Below are 19,588 nucleotides of genomic sequence, written 5' to 3' on the forward strand. Positions count from 1 at the left end.
GGGGGCAGGGGAAGGAGCTGGTTCAGGGGGCCCTGCCAAGGCTCAGGGGCTGCAGTGGGCCGCCCACCAGCTCCTTGCTCCTTCTCCCCACTTCCGTGGACCCCTCGGAGAAGCTGGCCAGCTGGCCAGGGGCTAGGGCCCCTGGTCAGTACAGGCTTTACATGTGTCTGGGCATGCGTGTGCGTGTTTCCCTTGTGAAATATCTTAGACCACCTCTCTAAGTAAATTCCAGTTAAAGTGACATGAATGACCGGTCTGGCAACATTTTTCTTAAGGCTTTTTCACTGTTCACCAGGTTGAGAGTTTCTTTTCCTCATTCTAATCTCTGCAGCGGTATGAATGGTACTGTATTAGGTCCTCACAGTTTCTAGAAGTCTACAGAAGCCCACAACAAGCAACTCAGTCTCAGGACATATAGTCACTGATGGACCCTTTACAGAGGAAGGGTCAGTGCCCTCCATTTCTTGTTTTGTTAGTGACTTTTTAAATGTGGTAGACAACATAAAACTTCTTAAAATAGAAATGGAAAATGTGGTTCTTAGGCAAGAGAGTTAGACTTTTGTGTTCAATGAGAAATTTAAGATTTGAAAAATTAAAAATTGAATAGAAATCAAAGATTTAAAAATTCTTAGGTGTCCATTATGATCATATTACTTGTTCAAACTGGAAAGCAGAAAATTTTCTGCACCTGCATAACACAGATTTTATCTTGCCCTTAAAAAAAAATTGACCTAAATTTAAGTTCGCTTTATATTTGGTTTATTATTCTGGTTATTCTAAGAGAGTACCTACTTTATCATATATTGAAATAAGACCTTACAAATATCTTAGAATTGATGATATATATTTTAAAATATTTCCCTTAGCTTGAAACTCTAAACAAAACCTTGCAATGTGATTTACTTTGTATTTTCAAGTATTGCTATAGATAAGCCACAAAATACTGACTTTCAGTGTCTCTAGTAAATAGTTACAGTTTTTGATTTCTTCATAGAGCATGATGAAATGCTTTTACAGTCGGTGGAATTGTTCAAACTTTATAGATTAAGAGTAGACTTATCAATGCGTGTGTATTCCATCTGGGGGACAGAAGAGTGATCTTGTTTCTCTATTAAATAAAACTCTGACATAAATGAGCTTGTTACCAAAGTTCCTCAGGTGAGGGTTGGGTCCTCTTTTATTACAATTACCGTTACGTTTTTATAAATTGTCTTCATGGAAAAAAAGAAACATGGGCTCACTCTCAAAGGTTTGAAGTCAGCACCAGGAGGCAGTCTTCTGTCGCTGGTCTGCGGGATTTAAGGTCGATGGCTGAGTGGCTGGTGGCAGGACGCCAGGCCGGCATCTAGGAGGCTTGGTGATGTCTGCCAGGCCGGCATCTAGAAGGCTTGGTGATGTCTGGGAGTTTGCCCTTTGCCCGGCTCTCAGAGGGAAACCTCACAGGTCTCCCAGGAGGGCTCTCTTCCCCACCCCTCCCCGCCTGGAATCACTTCTTGTTTCCTTAGAAACACAAAGTTTTGCTTTCTGTCTGCATCTGGGGATATTTTCGTGGAATGTCATGGCACTTATCATGACAATTAATTACTTATTTGGCAATTATTTAACATCAGTCTTTCCCCCGGAGGTGTGGCTGCAACTTGCTCACTGTTACATCCGTGGTCTCTGACCCGTGGCAGCCCTCACCCACGCATGATGACTGACTGAATGAGTGCATGAGAAGACTCTGCAGCAGTATGGGGGGGTGGGCATTGGGGACAATTCTGATCATTCTGAGGAGTCACGCTGAGGCCGGGTTAAGGCAGTGGTCCTGGGGGCACATTGAAGTGACATTAGGAGAGGAAGCCGACTTGGTGATGGATGCACTACCGGCGGAGGGGGGAGAGCACCAACCTCGCAGGGGCGGGCATTTACTGATGTCAAGACCTGGCAGCACATTTAGTCCTCACAACAGCCCAGGAGGTTGTGACTGTTACTGCCTCTCCTTCACTGATGAGGGAACTGAAGCCCAGAGACATTAGAGAAAGCCTTCTTAGGGGGCACTGGCTGGTAACGCCCCCTCGGAGGAGGAAATGCAGAGGAAAGACCCTTGGAGGCGACACAAATTCCGTTTTGAATACGTCTCGAGCTTGAGGTGACTTTAGGACCTCCGGGTAGAGATGTCCACGTGGCAGATGGGCCGAAACTTGGGTAAGTCAAGAGAAAAGAAATAGAGACCTGGTGTTGGGGGACATCTGGGTCACAGTCAAAGTGGTGGGGCTGACAGGGGACCTTACAGGAAAGAGCTCTGAAGACCACCCAGGAATCCATGTCCCCCAGGAGAGCGGGTGAGGATGTAAGCACAGTTGTGTGTCTACTTTACTTTCTGTGGCATTCAGAAATAGGCATAATATGATCAATAAAATGCAAAAATTACTATTTACTATTTGCAGGATGGTTGATAATATCAGTTAGAGAGATGCACCAAGGCATGAATTTGCGGTAGTATTATTTTCCCTTTCAAAGCATAAAAAAGAAACCTGGTATCAATGATCAATCATGTGATCACGTGATCAGTCATGTGACTTTTTAAAGCCAAAATTAAGGAAGAAAAAGAACTGTATTCGACATCTTGAAACACCCAGAAGGATTCTTAACTTTGGGTCCAATCATCCTCCAAGGGTCTTTGTTTAGATTTCAAAGGATCCCTGAAATTGGATCGGAAAAAAAGAGCAGCGTTACCTCCAATTATGAATGTAGGCCCAAAACTTTGGAAGTGTGTGTGACTTCATCACCAAGGACCAACTATTTTTATGTCACTTTCCGGTGGTTGCAGACAGCTGTGGAAATGTACAAGTCTGTGTCGCTATTGTGGTGGATATGAGCTCTTGGCACTCAGTACACTAAGAATGAAGCTCGTATCTGGGCTGGTTATTAGGCTGTTGCCTCTCTGCTCCAAACCCCGCTTCTTCCCAGCCCTGTGATGCTGGGGCTGGAGCCCTGCACACCTCATCTCCCCGGGCTCTGCCCAGGCCATAGAGGGCGACCGTGAGGCCAAGGAAGTAGACAGGACCCACTCCTCCCTGTCTGCCTCCTGTTTCTGTGATCATCACCCGAGCAACGGCCTTCACCCAGGCAGCCGCGGTCGGTTCCATTTCTAGTATTTTTCATGCTCTCAGAAACCACCATCATGGAGCCCTGTAGGAGATTCTGGAGCACGGTGCCTTCCGAGCCTTCGGGGCACGCTAACCCAGCCCTTTGTTCCCCCCAGCCCTAGCCTTTCCACAAAGTGTTACCTCTGTGTTACCCGAGTCCCCTTTGCCTTCTCAGTCATCCAACACCTGTATTAAATTGCTCCTATTAACAGAACTGGTGTAATTTCCTTTTTTCCTGTCTGGACTGTGATTGATACGATATATCACAATTTAAAAATATATTTTGATAATATATGTCAGAATAATCACTTTCCTTTGTAACCCTATATACTTTGTTTTAAGCACTTAAAAATACCATCTGGGACTTCCCTGGTGGCTCAGTGGTTCGGAATCCGCCTGCCAATGCAGGGGATGCGGGTTTGAGCCCTGGTCCGGGAAGATCCCACAGTTGTGCCGCAGAGCAACTAAGCCCGTGCGCCACAACTACTGAGCCCGCGTGCCACAACTACTGAGCCCGCACGCCTAGAGCCCAGGCTCTGCAACAAGAGAAGCCACCGCAATGAGAAGCCTGCGCACCACAATGCAGAGTAGCCCCCACTCGCCACAACTAGAGAAAGCCTGTGCACAACAACAAAAGACCCAACGCAGCCAAAAATTAATTAATTAAAAAAAATACCATTCTGAGAATGGCCACAGGCTTCACCAGCCTGCCAGGGGCATCCATGGTACAAAAATAGGAAAGTAGTGAAAGTGGTGGGCAACCTAATTAATTGCAGTTTCCTTGTAGGTTTAAAAGCCTCTAGGAACAAAAGGCATAAAGGTTTTTCTTTTCATTCTTCCTTTCTTTTCAAATAAAGTTACAGAGAAAAATGAAATTCTGTGTTATTTTCCCCCTTTAAAAGTAGTACATGCGTATCAAAATAATCATTGGAAAATAGAAGGAAACAAAAAGCATTATAACATAAAGACAACCATGGCTCTAGTTTGATTTATTTCCTTAAGGTCTTTGTTGTTGTTTATTTTTTCATAGATGTTACTGGGGTGTGTGTGTGTGTGTGTTGAGTGTGTGTGTGTGTACTGAGTGTGTGTGTGTGTACTGAGTGTGTGTGTGTTGAGTGTGTGTGTGTACTGAGTGTGTGTGTGTGTTGAGTGTGTGTGTGTGTACTGAGTGTGTGTGTTGAGTGTGTGTGTGTTGAGTGTGTGTGTGTACTGAGTGTGTGTGTGTACTGTGTGTGTGTTGAGTGTGTGTGTGTGTACTGAGTGTGTGTGTGTGCACTCAACGTTGTCATAAGCATTTTGCATTCTATTACATACTCATCATAGACACCATTTTTATAGCCAGAAGGGATGCCATAAAGTAGATACCGCAAGGTCAATTTGGCCACTTTCTTACAGTGTAAAACTTTTAATATAAATTATTTTTTATTGTGGTAAAATACACATAACATAAAATTCACCATCTTAACTATTTTTAAGTGTACAGTTCAGTAGGATTAAGTACATTCACACTGTTGTGCAACCATCACCACTATCCATCTCCAGAGCTCTTCTCATCTTCCCAAATGGAACCGTATCCATTAAACACTAAATCTCATTCCTATGTCCCCTCCAGCCCCTGGCAACCACCTCCTACTTTCTGTATAAATTTGACAATTCTAGGTATCTCATGTGAATGAAACCATACAATATTTGTCCTTTTGCATCTGGCTTATTTCACTTTGCATAATGTTTACAAGGCTTCATCCACATTGCAGCATGTATTGGAATTTCCTTTTTTTAAGGCCCAGTAATACTCCATTGTATGGATACACCACATGTATTTATCCATTCAGTGGACACTTGGGTTGTCTGACATTAATAAGCCAACGTGAAACCTTTAGCGCAGGCCCCTCGGGAATGCTTACCGGTGACCACCAGGAGGCAGTCACTGGAGTTCGACCCCCCCCTCCCAAGTGTATCTGTTTCTCCCTGATTTCTCCCGTTCTTCACTGCCTACTCCCCTTTGCCTCCTTCCAGAGATAAAGATGCTGAAAGATAGAGATAGTTCTATTACATTTTATTTTAAATGTAGGGCAAGTATTTTAAATAACCGTAGAATATTAGAACTGAAAACTTGGAATATTTTTATTCAAAACTCTTAGTTGCTTCACTGTGGAACAATTTCTTCTTTTTCAAAAATTGTACTATAAGAGAGTCTCTTTGCCCAAAAAAGAGAAGTTCTTGGGCTCCTATTGCCTAATACCATTCTTTGCAGACACAGTCAAGTCCAGCCATCCGGGGCAGAACTCTCAACTAGGAAGTGACTGGGTGCCTGAAAGACAATAACTGTCCCAAAGTTCAGGCCACTTGTTCTAGAAGAGTAATAATGGTTGCTCCTACTAGAGCCTCACGACTTAGAATTCCAGTTAGTCTTTCAGTTCCATGGGCTTAACAAGCTCATATATTTCCCCTGCACCCGGGTGTGCCCTTCAGGCTGTGGGGTCCTGGCCCGCAGAGATGCAGGCTGAGACAGAAGCCACAGTGGGGTGGGGCCGGAAGGCAAGAGGGAGGGGCCCTTGGTCTGGGACAAAAGTTAATTCCCACATCCTTTTGTAAATGGTGACTGGTTACATTAGATTTAGGTGAAATGCGCCTTGAAGTACTTTGTAACACTGTGCATTTTGTAAACCAAGCACTATGCTCACAGCCAACGTTTTATTTATTTAAATACTGATTGTGAATAATCACTCATTTAATCCTTATAAACGGTATGAACTAGGTGCCATTGTTACTCCTATTTGACAGATGAGGAAACCGAGGCATAGAGAGAGGTTATATAACTGGCCCAAGACCAACAGCAAGTTCTAGGCAGAGGTGCGGCTTCCCGCCCACGCAGTGTTGGCCCCAGAATCTGAGTGTCATCCCTCCACAGGGCCTCTCCCTGCAGAAAACAATTGTATGGTAACACTCACAGTAATAAACTTTTCACTGACTTCAGTACTAATCTTTCTTCAAGTCGCTTTGCCTGATTATCTTTTACTGGTCAAAATTAGATTGTGGCCTTTAGGCAAGAGTGTCTTGTTCTGAGACTTACAATTTCTTTCCTTTCAGGGGCTTTATCAAGTGACTGACAACAAATTCTCTGTTTACTTTATAGGCAACTTTAATGCTGTTTAAATGCTAATAAGGCTGGTGTCCTGTCCTGTATTATTACAGTACAAGCACAAACCCACAAAGCTGCTGAGTCCTTATTACTTCCCTAATTTCAGAGTATCCAATTTAAGAAGAGATGGCAGACCAGGGCTAGTGTAACATTATAATGATGGGAGTTCTGTTGTTCAGACAGGATAAAGAAATCGGCAGTATAACTACTGAAAAGGAATAGATACAATTTGTAACTACTTGCAGATTACGTACATAGCTAATCCATAAAAATCAGTCTAAAACTGAGAGTTCAATGAAATAATTTGTCATGATATAAACAAAAATCCATAGCAGGGGGAAGGGTGAGGGAAAGGGATAGTTAGGGAGTTTGGAATTGACATGTACACATGGCTATATTTAAAATGGATAACCAACAAGGACCTACTGTATAGCACAGGGAACTCTGCTCAATATTATGTAGCAACCTAAATGGGAAAAGAATTTGAAAAAGAATAGATACATGTATATGTTTAACTGAATCACTTTGCTGTACACCTGAAACTAACACATTGTTAATCAACTATACTCCAGTACAAAATAAAAAGGTAAAATTAATTAATTAATTAATTAAAAAATATGTTCAGGGAACAAGTTTCCCTACTTCCAAAAAAAAAAAAAAATCCATAGCATTCCCATATGCCACAATAATTTTTTTTAAATAATGGCAAGAAGATAAGATCCCATTCAAAAGAGCATTTAGGAATAAAGAAATATGTAGGACCTATATGAAAGAAAGTATAACAATATACTGAAGGACATAGATTAAAAAATGGAGAGAGAGTTACCTTGTTTCTGAATTAGAAGACTCGGTATTAAACAGATGTTAATCCATCCCAAATAATTTATAAGTATAACGTAATTCAAATAAAATCCCAGTTTAGGGGACAAGGTTGGCTTAAAGTTAAAAAGTAGACTCTGAAGCTAATCTGGAAGAATAAATAGTGAGACCAGCCAAGAAATTTTTGCAAAAGAATTAGGAGGGTGATTTTTAACTTTTTTGTAGCCTACAGGTTCTTTGTTCCAACAAAATCCTACTTCCCTGTTCAAACACTTTCAGTGGGTCCTTTACTGCCTCCTGAAGAAAGTTCAAGTTCCTTAAACTATTATATAAAAAAAGAGCATTCAAACAATATCTAAGGGTATTCTGAAAAGCAATAAAATTCCCACGAATCCATCACTTAAATAGAGCAGCTCTTTTGTTTACTGCGTTTCCTTCCAGTCTTTGTCTACATTCGTACATTTGTACAGAGTTGTATTCACAGTACACTTGTCTAAGGACCAACGATGCCAAAACTTGGCTCTGGGGAGAGCAATAAGCCCAAAATTCTGGGCTTGGAGGTGGGACGTTCCAGAAAAAGGACAGAGCTCCAAGTGCTCAAAAATGCTGACACTAAAGCCTTAAACCTAATCCGAGCCAATTAAGTGACTTGGGACTCTACCTATGGCTTCTCTAAACCTGTATGTAAATTGTAATTTCAGAGTCTCTTATCTGCAGGAAAACTGATCTGTGTTCCTTAGAATAACAGGCAAAGTGTGTGGCAGGTGCCAGCCTGGGGTCCCACCGTTTATCTGCCACCTCCCCGGTGGCTGCGTCTCTCCTGTGTCACATGGGAAGCTGAAGAGGTCACAGGAGTTGCCGGAAACTACGACCTAGTAAGCGACAGAGCAGGGATTCCAACCAGCTTTTCTCCCAAACCTCTGCTTTGGAGGTTTGAGGGCTTTTGTGCTGTGTTGACTGTGCCGGCTGCTGGCGGCCCCGCTCTGGCTTTGCGCTCCATCACTTGCCCCTTTTTGATTGGGCCTTCCCAAAGGGTCAGGAGGCAACACTCAGTTCTTCGACCTTCTCACTTACAACGTTCTACCTTCCAGCCCACCTCCACCATTACACCCTTGGTCTTGGCATGACTGTACCACATCTGAAATCTCAGCCTCAAACTTCCCACCCTGTGGCTGCCACTTCCTACCTTTCAGTGTCTGGTGCTGACTTCCTTGCTCTTCCTGACTACAGCACCCAGCCCTGCTTTTAAGTTCTTACTTGAAGAAAAAGAGGGCTACAGACATTAGAGAACGTGTTGAAATATTTCTGTCTTGCTCATTATTTCTGTGCATGTTTAGCTGTGTATTTGTTGAGGTGACTTGTCTATGTAAGTTGATAAGTCAGTGTCCTTCTACGGTGTGGGTACCTTGGATGAAGGCTCAAACCCTCTAGATCAAGGGTTCTCAACAGGGTTCTCTTTCCCTCCCAGAGGACATGCGGCAACGTCTGGAGACACCTTCGGTTATCCAGGTAGGGTGCAGAGCGTTACTGGCATCTAGTGGGTAGAGGCCAGGGATGCTGCTAGTCGTCCTCTGATGCACAGGACGGCCCCCCAACAAAAAATTATTTCACCCAAAATGGCAATAGTGCCGCTATTAAGAAACCCTGCTCCATATTTATATTAGAGTTTCCGCATAAAGTCTCACCCCATATTTAATACAAATGCCTCAACAGAAGTGGGGATAAGAGGAAGGGGCTTCAGTGTAATCTCAGTAACTAAAGTCAAACCCACGGGTCAGAAGAGGCATTTGGAAAATCTACAATGGGCTAGGGAACCACGCCCTTCCATTAAGGTAGGCGGGTCGAAGCTGCCCAGTGAGGTGGCCGGTATAAAGGTGCCTTTAATTGACCTCTCGGCTGGCACGCAGAGGTGACGTGGTCAGGAGTGGCTATTTGATCTCCTGTTATTCCAGAATTTCCACTCTCATACTAAACACGTCTCTCCAGATGGCTGTTCTTCGCTCTTCCTTAAACTTCTCTTGAAGTTCATCTAAAATCTTCATTTTTCAAAGGTGAGGCTTTTATGTTCTATGTTAAGTCTGCTGGAAAGATATCTGGTTCATATGGATTGATGATAAAAAAGGTACCCATAGTCTGGTACTTTCCTGGAGGCTAACAGTTGATGACTTTTCTTTGCCCTTTGTTTCAGGGGCTAAAATGCAGATGGGAAAACCCTTATTTTAGGGTGGGGGCATGTGTTTTTAGTGCTGTGCTAAAGTGTGTTACAGTCTTTATTTTCCTTTAGGAAAATTCATTTTCTTAGAAAGATTATTTTAGGGATGCTGTTTTAGAAATTTCTGTACCTTAGGTTGGAAGGTTGCTTACTTCTGATATTTTTGTCTGTCCTGAGGTCAGGTTGTCTTCAAGTCAAGCTGTTTAGTAGGAGTGCCTGGATTTTAAACCTTTGAATTCATCCTATCTGCCCTCAAATTTCCCTATTTGCTATGGGTACTGTTTAAATTTAGATTATAAGCTCCTGTGTTCCCCGCACTTCCTTTCTGTGACTGACATTTGTCAATCACATTTGTAGCCTGATTGATTTCTGGATTTTTCAGCTAGCAGGGTAAAGATTTGTTTCATGGCTCTGATTGTTAGGCACATTCTCTCTCTCCTAGAATGTTAAACTCATGGGCAAGATTACTGAGGCCAGAGCCAAATAAATCGGTGAGCATCTAGAAGAAATTTTGCTTCTATTTTTTTAACCATCATTTTATATTCCTAAATATATTTTGAAGCATTTCATTTATTTCTTATCAGTGAGGTGTTCTGTTAGCTAGTGAATACAATTGTTGAAAGTAAAGCCTATTTTCCCTATTTTACTATCTATTCTGATCAAAAGTTTCTTAAATGGACTATTCTGAGTGCATATATAGATATTTTTTCTTTGCATTAGGGTTGACTTACAGGGACTTTTCAAAGTCTTTTCCTATATGATTGAGAAATATGTAATGGATTTGAGTTGTTTTGTTCTCAGTATTTTTAGAAAATAATTGGGTGGTATTTGCAGTGTGCTGTGTTCATGAGAAATAGAATTGGTTTTCCTCAGAGGTGCTTTATTGGAGGTGTTTGTGGCCATTTCCTTAGTCACAATATACGGGGGCGGGGGGGGGGGTTTCTGTGATCATCTGGTCTGGTCTTAAGAGTCAACAGTTCTGAGGAATGGATTGAAAAAATGGATACATCCCTCCCTCCTCCAAGATTGCTATGGACTTACTGCTGGACACTTTTGGAGATGAACTTAATTCCAGAGTAAAATAAGTTAGAAATTATTTTAAATGTGGACAGATTTTGCCCTGCGGCAGCATTATTGGGCCTTCTGGAGCCCCATGGAAGGGCTCTGGGCTCACGCACTGAAAACAGCATCACCCTGGCTGGACCAGAGGCGGCTCTCTGGCGGGTCCTTCAATCTCTGCTACTCCCACCCTTCCTCGTCCCTCAGTTCTGTGTCCACAGTCTCTGCACCAGGACTGTGCTTCTTGTTATCTGTCCTCTCCTGGCCACTTTGGTTTTCTCATCCCCATTTAGCTCAGAATTGGGCCAAATCCTGAAAGTCCAGAAACGCCCTCACCATTGTCCCTTAGTCAACCGTCTCCCACATGCCCACCATGTTTTGGCTCAATCTCCTTTAACTCCCACTTTCCAGCCTCCAAACTGGCTCAAGTCTCTTCCATCCTTAAAAACAGATGAACACATGAACAAATCTCTCCCCACCCAAAACCTTCTTGATTCTGTCTTCCTCCGAGGCTGTAACGTGCCATTTATTTTGTGTGCATGAACCATTGAAAATGCTTAAATGTAGAATTTCAGTAAGAGGATACAATAGCCGGTGTTTTTCTAGTTGCAAATTAAAAGCTTTCTCGACCCTGTCCTCTTCACTCCATCTACCTTAACACCAGTATTCACGCCAGCCTTCTGAATAGTGGCTTCCAGAAGGGGCCTCTAACTTTCTGTTTCCCTAACTACCCGTTGTCTGTCTTGGCTTGTTCTTGACACTCTCTTATTCATTAAATGTAGGAGTCCCCAGATTCCTTCCTTCAGCCTCTTTTCTGTTATATGCATGCTACCATTTTTATCACCACCTTAAACCGGTTCATACTTCTGGTGCCAAAGTGCCTGTTGGACACCTTCCTCAAGGCTTTCTGCCCCACTTCAAGTTCAGTCCAACCAAAACTCAAGCTCATCACCTTCCTTAGAAAATCCAAAGGGATTTTCAAAATATATACTAGATGCAAAAAAAGTGTGGTGAATTGCTGCGTGCCAGGTAGTTATGCAAAAAAAAAAAAAAAAAAATCCAAAAGTCATGCCGTTTTAAAAAGAGAGTTTCTATTCTCAGTTGCTACCAAAAATATAAAATACTTAAGGTCAATGAGAGTTAATGATAAACTATCAAAGTCCTCCATTTTCCTGGGAGAATCATTCATCCATCCATCCATCCGTCCATCTGTGAGGTGGGCACCTGCTCCCATTCTGGAAGAGCCCACTCATCGTCTCCGGGGAGAGTGAGAACTGAGTCACAGGCAGCGGTGAGTGTGAAGTATGTGGTTGTAGGACACCCAACACAGGGCGTGTGCTCAGTAAGCAGGAGCTGTTTGTATGCTAGAAACGAGCTCTCTTGCTTTCTAGCCACTCTTGCCCCCAATATTTCCGTCCGCTGGAGGCAGTCAGGACCCAGGCCCTAGTGTCAAGTTCACCGTGGGCCTGATCTGGGCCAGCTGACTGTGGGGTACAGTTTTCTCTGTGAATGGCAGGCAGGGACTGGCTTCCTCATTTGATGTTTCTACCAGTGCCCTGGGTCTTACCAGGAGAGCGAGCTACGGCCTGGACCTGGGTACATGCACTGCTTTGCCAACACCCTTGGAGCAGGAGATGGGTTTATTGGTCCAGGCTCAGCCCAGGGAGACAGCCTGTCTGGTGACTGTCTGTTCCCAGTGAGGATCCCTGGGTGGCTGGGGCGAGGGGGCACCTCTGTGTCAGGCAGTGCGCCGGATGCTAAGGGCTTGGACTTTTAGCAGGGACTTGGGTTAAAAACCTGACTTCACTCTGCCAATGTGCCTCTGTGGACAAGTTATACAACCTTTGTGGGCCTCCGTGTGTGTACACCTGCCTAGACCTCATTTTATTGTACTTCACTTTATTGTGTTTCAAAGATACTGTGTTTTTTAACAAATAGAAGGTTTGTAGCACCCTTGTATTTAAGAAATATGTTTCATAAGGCTATGGGTGCCAATAGGTAGTGATTCCTCTGATGGGTCTGGGCAAAGTCAATTAAAAGCCTTCTAAAAAGGAGTCACCATTCTACACACCATTAAGAACATTTGTGATTCACCAGAAGAGGTCAAAATATCAGCATTAACAGAAGTTGGGGAGAAGTTGATTCCAGCTCTCATGGGCGACTCTGAGGGGCTCAAGACTTCAGTGGAGGAAATGACTGCAGATGTGGTGGAAACAGCAAGAGAGCTAGAATTAGAAGTGGGGCCTGAAGATGGGACTGAATTGCTGCAATCTCCTGATAAAGCTAATGACTGAGGGATTGCTTCTTGTGGATTTGCTATGAAAGTGGTTTCTTGAGATGGAATCTGCTCCTGGGAAGACGCTGTGAAGATTGCTGAAATGTCCACCAAGGATTTAGAATATTTCATAAACTGAGTTGATAAAGCAGCGGCAGGGTTTGGGAGGATGGACTCCAAATTTTGAAAGAAGTGCTACTGGGGGTAAAATGTTATCAAACAGCATTGCGTGCTAGAGAGACATCGTTCGTGAAAGGAGGAGTCACTCGATGCAGCGAACTTCATTGTCTTATTTTAGGAAATCGCCGCAGCCGCCCCAGCGTTCAGCACCCATCACCCTGATCAGTCAGCAGCCACCGACGCAGAGGCAAGACCCTCCTCCAGCAAAAAGATTATGGCTTGCTGAAGGCTCAGATGATGATTAGCATTTTTTAGCAATAAAGTATTTTTAAATTAAGGTATGTACCTTGTTTTTTAGACACAATGCTCTGGCATGCTTAAAAGACTACAGGGTAGTGCAGACATAACTTTTATATGCTCTGGGATGCCATAAAACTCGTGTGACTCCCTTTTATTGTGATAGTCACTTTACTGCAGTGGTCTGGAACCAAGCCCACAATGTCTCTGAGGTGTGCCTGTGTAAAATGCTTTGTAAACTGAAAGGTGCCGTGCAAATCTCGGTAATCACTTCATGAACCAGCTTTATAATATGAAGCGGTTTTTATATTAGTCAGAAGGATCCATCTAAAGTTATAACATACATGTAAGCTCACTGTTTGTAGGAGTAATATAGAGATGTTTATTCTGCTGTAATCAGTATGGCTAGGGATTCATGTTCATGAAAAACAGCTGTTATGGCTGTGACTTGGAAAATGGCTTTGTGTGGGTTATTAACTAGGAGTGCAGCCAGGAACCACTCTGCCCTCCCCTGCCTGCCCTCTGCCTTGTGCTACATCCTGGAAGGGTTTGTCTCCGTTGCTCTAGCACTTAGCACCAACCACAGCAGGAGGCAAAGCTAGTGAACCCAGAAGCAGCCCAACACCATGAAGACCAGTAAACCAAGTTTGGGTGTGACCCCAAAGTGGTTAAATGTTGTTGCATTTGCTGGTTAGCTATGAGTCTGAGGTTCCTAGAGCAAAATTAGATCATTCTACTTACCTTTTGTTCTCTTCTAGGGGTCCCTTAAGAAATTAAGTTCCTCCACGTAATCTTATTGCACATCAGAGAACTGCTTTTGAGATTTTGGACATTACACTTTTGTGGAGAGGGCTCAGAGCACCACATCCATGGTGGCTTTTAGGAATGCCCGGGACAGTCAGAGCTTCCACAAAACCTAAGGTCCCTCTCAGGACAGAGTCCCTGGGTTTAAACAGTGACTAGGTGCTTGCAGGTCAGTGACTGCCCAGAAGCTTGGAAGGGGCTGGAAATAGAGTCCACCTGCTAGAAGTGGGATCTTGACCGAAAGAAGGGAAAACTGAACCTGTCATTGACCTCACAGCTCTTTATATAAAGACCCTGGGCCCACACTGGTGCAGTCCGGATGGATGGCCACCCGCCTCCTCACCCCTCCCCAGCCCGCATGCTGCTCAGACTATTCAAAGGCGCCCTGGGTTTCTCTGCCAACCTCTCTGAGGATGGAAATCTGGGGCTTCTTTTTTTTTTTAACATCTTTACTGGAGTATAATTGCTTTACAATGGTGTGTTAGTTTCTGCTTTTTAACAAAGTGAATCAGCTATACATATACGTATATCCCCATATCCCCTCCCTCTTGCGTCTCCCTCCCACCCTCCCTATCCCACCCCTCTAGGTGGTCACAAAGCACCGAGCTGATCTCCCTGTGCTATGCGGCTGCTTCCCACTAGCTAGCTATTTTACATTTGGTAGTGTGTATGTGTCCATGCCACTCTCTCACTTCATCCCAGCTCAACCTTCCCCCTCCCCATGTCCTCAAGTCCATTCTCTACATCTGCATCTTTATTCCTGTCCTGCCCCTAGGTTCTTCATAACCATTTTTTTTTCTTTAGATTCCATATATATGTGTTAGCGTACGGTATTTGTTTTTCTCTTTCTGACTCAACTTCACTCTGTATGACAGACTCTAGGTCCATCCACCTCACTCCAAATAACTCAATTTCATTTCTTTTTACAGCTGAGTAATATTCCATTGTATATATGCGCCACATCTTCTTTATCCTTTCATCTGTCGATGGACACTTAAAACCTGGGGCTTCTTGTCTGATTTCTTCTCACCTGACACTCTTAGGTGGTTTTAGTTTTGTCTTCCTCAAGCTAAAGGCTTTAGATTATTCGGCCGAGTGGCCTTTAGAGGTGTGAGCACTGGGGTAAAAATATACCAGTGCCCGTCCATGGTTTCCGTTCTGCAAAATGTCACTTTCTTTGACTTCCGCATGGACTTTCCCGGCACCACGTTTGTAGGCCCCAGTCGCTCAGCCATCATCCTCCCAAGTGGCCTTGCTGAGTTTAAACAAAGCGGGTGGAGACTTCCTGGGAAGGGGCTTCCTAAGGGGCCCTTTTCACTAGAGAGCTACTTATGTCAAAATGAACAGAAGGCAACTAGACCCTCTACACTTTGTTCTGGGGCCCCCGGGTCTAAGTAACACCAAGAAGTGTGAATTCAGCACCACTTAAAATATAGACTGACATTTCCCTACAGCTGGGACGGGTCTGAGCCATCTTCACGGTACGGCTGGGCTGGAACACATGTCAGAACATAGAGGCCTCTCATCTAGAAGGAAGTTAGCAAAGCAGTTTTCTCTAATTTGCTACTGCTTAGTAGAATCAGAACTCTCTTGTGCCTTTGCTGTCATTACTTTATTGTTGGTATTGTTAGTTTGTTCCTGGGAATAAAACTAGTCAACCAGTTGCTTCTTCCCCCGTGACCGTGTCCTGCAGCCAGGCCCTCTCACAGCTTTTGTGGAGGCTGCGGGTTTGTTGTCTTCTCTGGGGCTACCCACAATCTCTCCCGGTTCTCAGCCATTTAAACCTGTCGTTGCCCAGCTTCCTTCCCGCTGCGGAGAAGGGCAGGAAGGCCTGGGCGCCTGGAGGCCAGGAGAAGAGAGTGGGCTGAGGGGCAGCAGGGCGGCTCCCCTGACTGCGCTCAGTGGGGGTCCCCCCTCCGCCCTGGGCACTTTCATCATCACTGTCATGTTTCAGGTGAGACTCGAGACACAGGGGCTACATGACTTAGTCATGATCCCACAGTAAGTGGCAGAGCCAAGAACTGAGCCAGATGGTTTAATTCCAGAGCCACGTAACCCCTTCCCTATGTGGTTTTCATAAATCTGATAAGTAGCCATTGGACAGCCACCTGGGAGCTGGGGAGGGTGCAGGTGTCTACAGGCATTGCCCTGTGACAGTCAGGACAAAAGAAGCCTGTTCCCTGTGCCCTGCTCAGGGAGAGGTGGTCATAAGGTTCCAGGTGGCAAGTAGCTCTAGAATTTGCTTATCTAGATCAGAATATTCAAACTGAAGACTCCCAGAAGGCGATTTTATTAACTGGCTATCATTCTCATCTGTGGAGCTCTTAACGAAAATCATCTTTGCTTTCCACCATAGATTCCCTAAGTCCCGTACTTGTTTATGTAGAACAGCTTAAAATTATTTTTGCCAACTAGTTTAACTCTATAGAATCAAGAACTGTAACGCACTGACATATTTTAAAAGTGTCATAGCAAGAAAACAAGGTATTAAAGGTATGCATTTCAACCTCTCTGAAAGTTATTCTTGCCAACCTAACGCTGCTATCCGGCAAGGCTCGGCGCTGTGTTCCCGCTCATCAGAGTGGAATCCTGCTGTTTCTCCCGCAGAGGCCACTTCGGGTCTTTACTCGGCCTTGCTTTTCTGCTGTCCCTACTCTCTCCTAGGTTAGGACCTCGGTCCCTCAGAACCTTCTCTGTGCCCCACCCCCCTACGCCCCCCGACACATACACCCTTCCTTCCAGAGCCCCCTGCCCTGAAGCCAGAGCGGGAAGGCGAGTGCACACGGGCCTTGCGCTAACGTGTTACCGAGAAGGAGGCGAGTGGGGCAGAGAGTGGGGAACTGGGGGACTGTAACATTTAAATGTATATTTGCGGTCTGTCGAGGCTTTCGCTGGAGCCGCCTTTGCAGAGAATTAGGCCCAGCCGCTCTATTCTGAAGTTCTCGTTTCGGGGGCGGGGAGGTGGTCTTTCTGAGAACGGCCTCCGAAAACGTGCCCCCAGGGCATGGGCAGGAAGGGCCCGGGGCCGCCTGGACGCAGGGTAGGAGGCAGGGGGGCGCGGGAAGCTTCCAGGCGCCACAGGCAGCGGGCTGGGCCGGGGCAGGTTGGCATTCCGATGAAAATCTGCGTCGCTTCCTGCCCGTCGCTTCTGCTTCGGCCTGGCGAGGTCAGGAGACGTTTCGTTGCTTTGCATGTAGGACTTCTAAAGAACGAGCGACTCGAGTTCTGCGGCTGCAGGAAGCGCGTGCTGGGCGGCCGGGGCCCCGTCCCGCCGCTGGACGCTCCTGTCCGCGCCCTCCCCGCGCGGCGCCCGGCGGGGACCTCGGATCGGCCCCTGCCCCGCACGACCTCCCGCCGGATCCCTGGCCGGTGCAGCCCCCCGGCTCTGAGACGCCGCATCCGCGCCAAACCGCGTTCTTCGCCGCCGCGTGCGGAGGGGGAGGCGGGCGGGGCCGCAACCGGCCCTCGGATGATTGCTCTCACCCCCGCGGGCCGCGCGGTGTGGGCGCCCTGGAAGCCGGCCCTTTCTCCGGGTGACGCGTTAGCTGGGTACCCCGACCAGCAGGTGCTGCGGGGCCAAGGCGAGGTCGTCGCGGCCGCAGAAGCTCATTTCGGCCTGAATTTGGAGAACACCTTGGGGCGGGAGCCCAGCACCGACGGCGAGGGGGGCGGGGGCGGGGTCTGGCGGGGCAGTCCGCCCCGCCCCCGCGCGGGCCCCGCCCCGGGGACCCCGCCCCGCTCTGGCTCCTCCCCCAGAGGACCCCGCCCCTCGCGCAGAACCCGCCCCCGCGCAGGCTCCTCCCCAGGGCGACCCAGGCCACGCGCGGGCGCCTCCCCACTCCCCCACGTCCTCCGAGGCCTCTCCCCTCGCCCTCTCTCGGCGGGTGGGTGGGCGGCCGACGGGGCTGTGGGCGGGGCCGGCTGGGGTCCTTTTTCCCCACCGCCTTTCGGGTGGGGGCGGAGGAGGGCTGGGTGGTGATTAATAACCGCGGCGCTGGGGCGCGGGGAGGAGCGCGCGCTGAGAACGGGGCGGGCGGGACCCTCGTGGGTGGTGGGCTGGCGGCGGCCCCAGCTCCTCTTCTCCCGGGCGCCGCCACCCCAGGCCCGCGGGCTCCTGGGCTCCGGCCACCTGCGCCCCGCCCCTGCGGCCGCGCCCCAGCCCCGGAACCGCGGAGGCGCGCCTCCGCCTCGGGAAGGGCGAGGTTCCCGTCCCGACGCGCGGATCTGTCTCCGGGCAGTAGCCCTGCCGTTCTCGGCATGCGGCTGCGCTGAGAGCCGGTCCGCCCGCGGATCCGGGGAGCCGGGCGTTGGTTCCCTTTCCCTGCTGTGTGAGAAGGTGGACCTGCAGCCGGCAGGATGACCAACCCTGCGGCCGCGCAGAACCAGGAAATAGACTGTCTGAGCCCAGAAGCTCAGAGACTGGTAAGAAGAAGACACATTTTCGAAACTTTTGGTTCTGATTGCCAGTGTTTGGTCCTTGTTGATGTTCTAGGGGCCAAGGGAAGGCGGCACCTTCCGCCGCAATCATCTGTGCCCCGGGGAGGTGTGGGGTTGCCTCGCCTGGCCGGGGACCCCCTTAAACGAACGTCCCCACGCGAGCATGAGCGGGGGAGGTGGCCTGCTCTCGGTTCAGTTCGCGGCTCGGTGTGCACTGACCCCCTCTTGCGCCCTGGAAAGCACATTTCCCTGGGCAGCGCCCCTCAGCCGGACGGAAAGGAACTTCGTCTGGTCCCCTCTGCCCGCAGTTACGGCCTTTTGACGGGCTCTGCCCAGCTGCGTGACTCGGCCGCGGATCCAGCCGAGGTGTGAGACCTGCGCGTGGTCTAGAGTTTCGCCCAGAACTGCTAGTTTGATGTTTTACAAAATACAGCACCTAGGAACTGGTGCCCAGAGACGGTGCCCTCACTCTGAGGCTGGCACCCCCAGTGGCTGGGTGGCTTGGAGCACTTGCCCTGCGCTGGGCCTTAGAACCAATGGGTTGCACCCGGTTTCTCTAGTTCCCCCGAGGACCCCAGTTCCCAGATTCACTTTGGCTGGTCTCCTGGGGTCTCCGGATCCGGAGGGGATCCTCCCTCTGGGGGATTTTGCAGTTATCCGGCTCAACACCCAGCGTTGGAACCATGGATGTGGGAGTAGTTTGGTGTTAAAATCGGGCAGGGGGTGAGGTGGGGAAGGTTTGTAACTACCCCTTTTCATGTGGCTTGTGGTTGATGACGAATGGGAATATTTAAAGGTGAAAGGGCGCAGTTTGGAAAAGAAGCACATCATTAAGTTAGTACTGCAGACAGGGAGAGAGAGACCCTAGATTTCCACTTTATCCGGCCTGTGTGGAACCTTGATAAAAGTGTGAACCCCAAATAATCACTCCTTCACCAGGTAGGAATTAATCACCTACTGAGTGTTTGTGGAAGATTCAAGATGAATAAGACTGCCCCGCCCTGAGCTTCCCGGTCAACACCAGAGAGGGGAGTAGAAACGGATTCTGATGAATACGCACTTGAAAATTACATTCCTTGTTGAGGACAGTCAGGTGGATATTTTTAAGGTTCTCGTTAGTGTGCTCCTCTGACCTGACTTAACGTTCCACCCCCGGACCAGACCTTTGGAGCTGGTTCCTACCCCTTAACCTAGTTGGGAACCTACAGAGAGATCCTTGAATCACCATCAGGGAAGGGCCCTTGGAAGAAAGAAGGATGGGAATGCCGCTGAGAGATGCCCAAGCTCCCAAG

The 19,588-nt window shown here is 47.3% G+C and overlaps 1 protein-coding gene across 34 annotated transcripts in view; it reads left to right on the forward strand.

The window, feature by feature from the left end:
• Window positions 1-19,588, forward strand: part of LRRFIP1 (LRR binding FLII interacting protein 1) — a 147,429-nt gene that overhangs the window by 42,545 nt on the left and 85,296 nt on the right. For 2 of the 34 annotated variants that reach the window (XM_059929044.1, XM_059929046.1), the window contains exon 1: window positions 17,844-18,281. The exons of 29 other annotated variants lie outside the window; for them this stretch is intronic. In XM_059929044.1, the coding sequence (XP_059785027.1) occupies window positions 18,216-18,281 (66 nt within the window). In that variant the 5' untranslated portion in view covers window positions 17,844-18,215. Of the gene's footprint in view, window positions 1-17,840; window positions 18,282-19,588 lie in introns of those variants that run through there. 3 more of the 34 variants (XM_059929015.1, XM_059929040.1, XM_059929043.1) reach the window with 3 other exon arrangements.

Source organism: Balaenoptera ricei, chromosome 7, assembly GCF_028023285.1.
Source record: "Balaenoptera ricei isolate mBalRic1 chromosome 7, mBalRic1.hap2, whole genome shotgun sequence".
Lineage (NCBI taxonomy): Eukaryota > Metazoa > Chordata > Mammalia > Artiodactyla > Balaenopteridae > Balaenoptera > Balaenoptera ricei.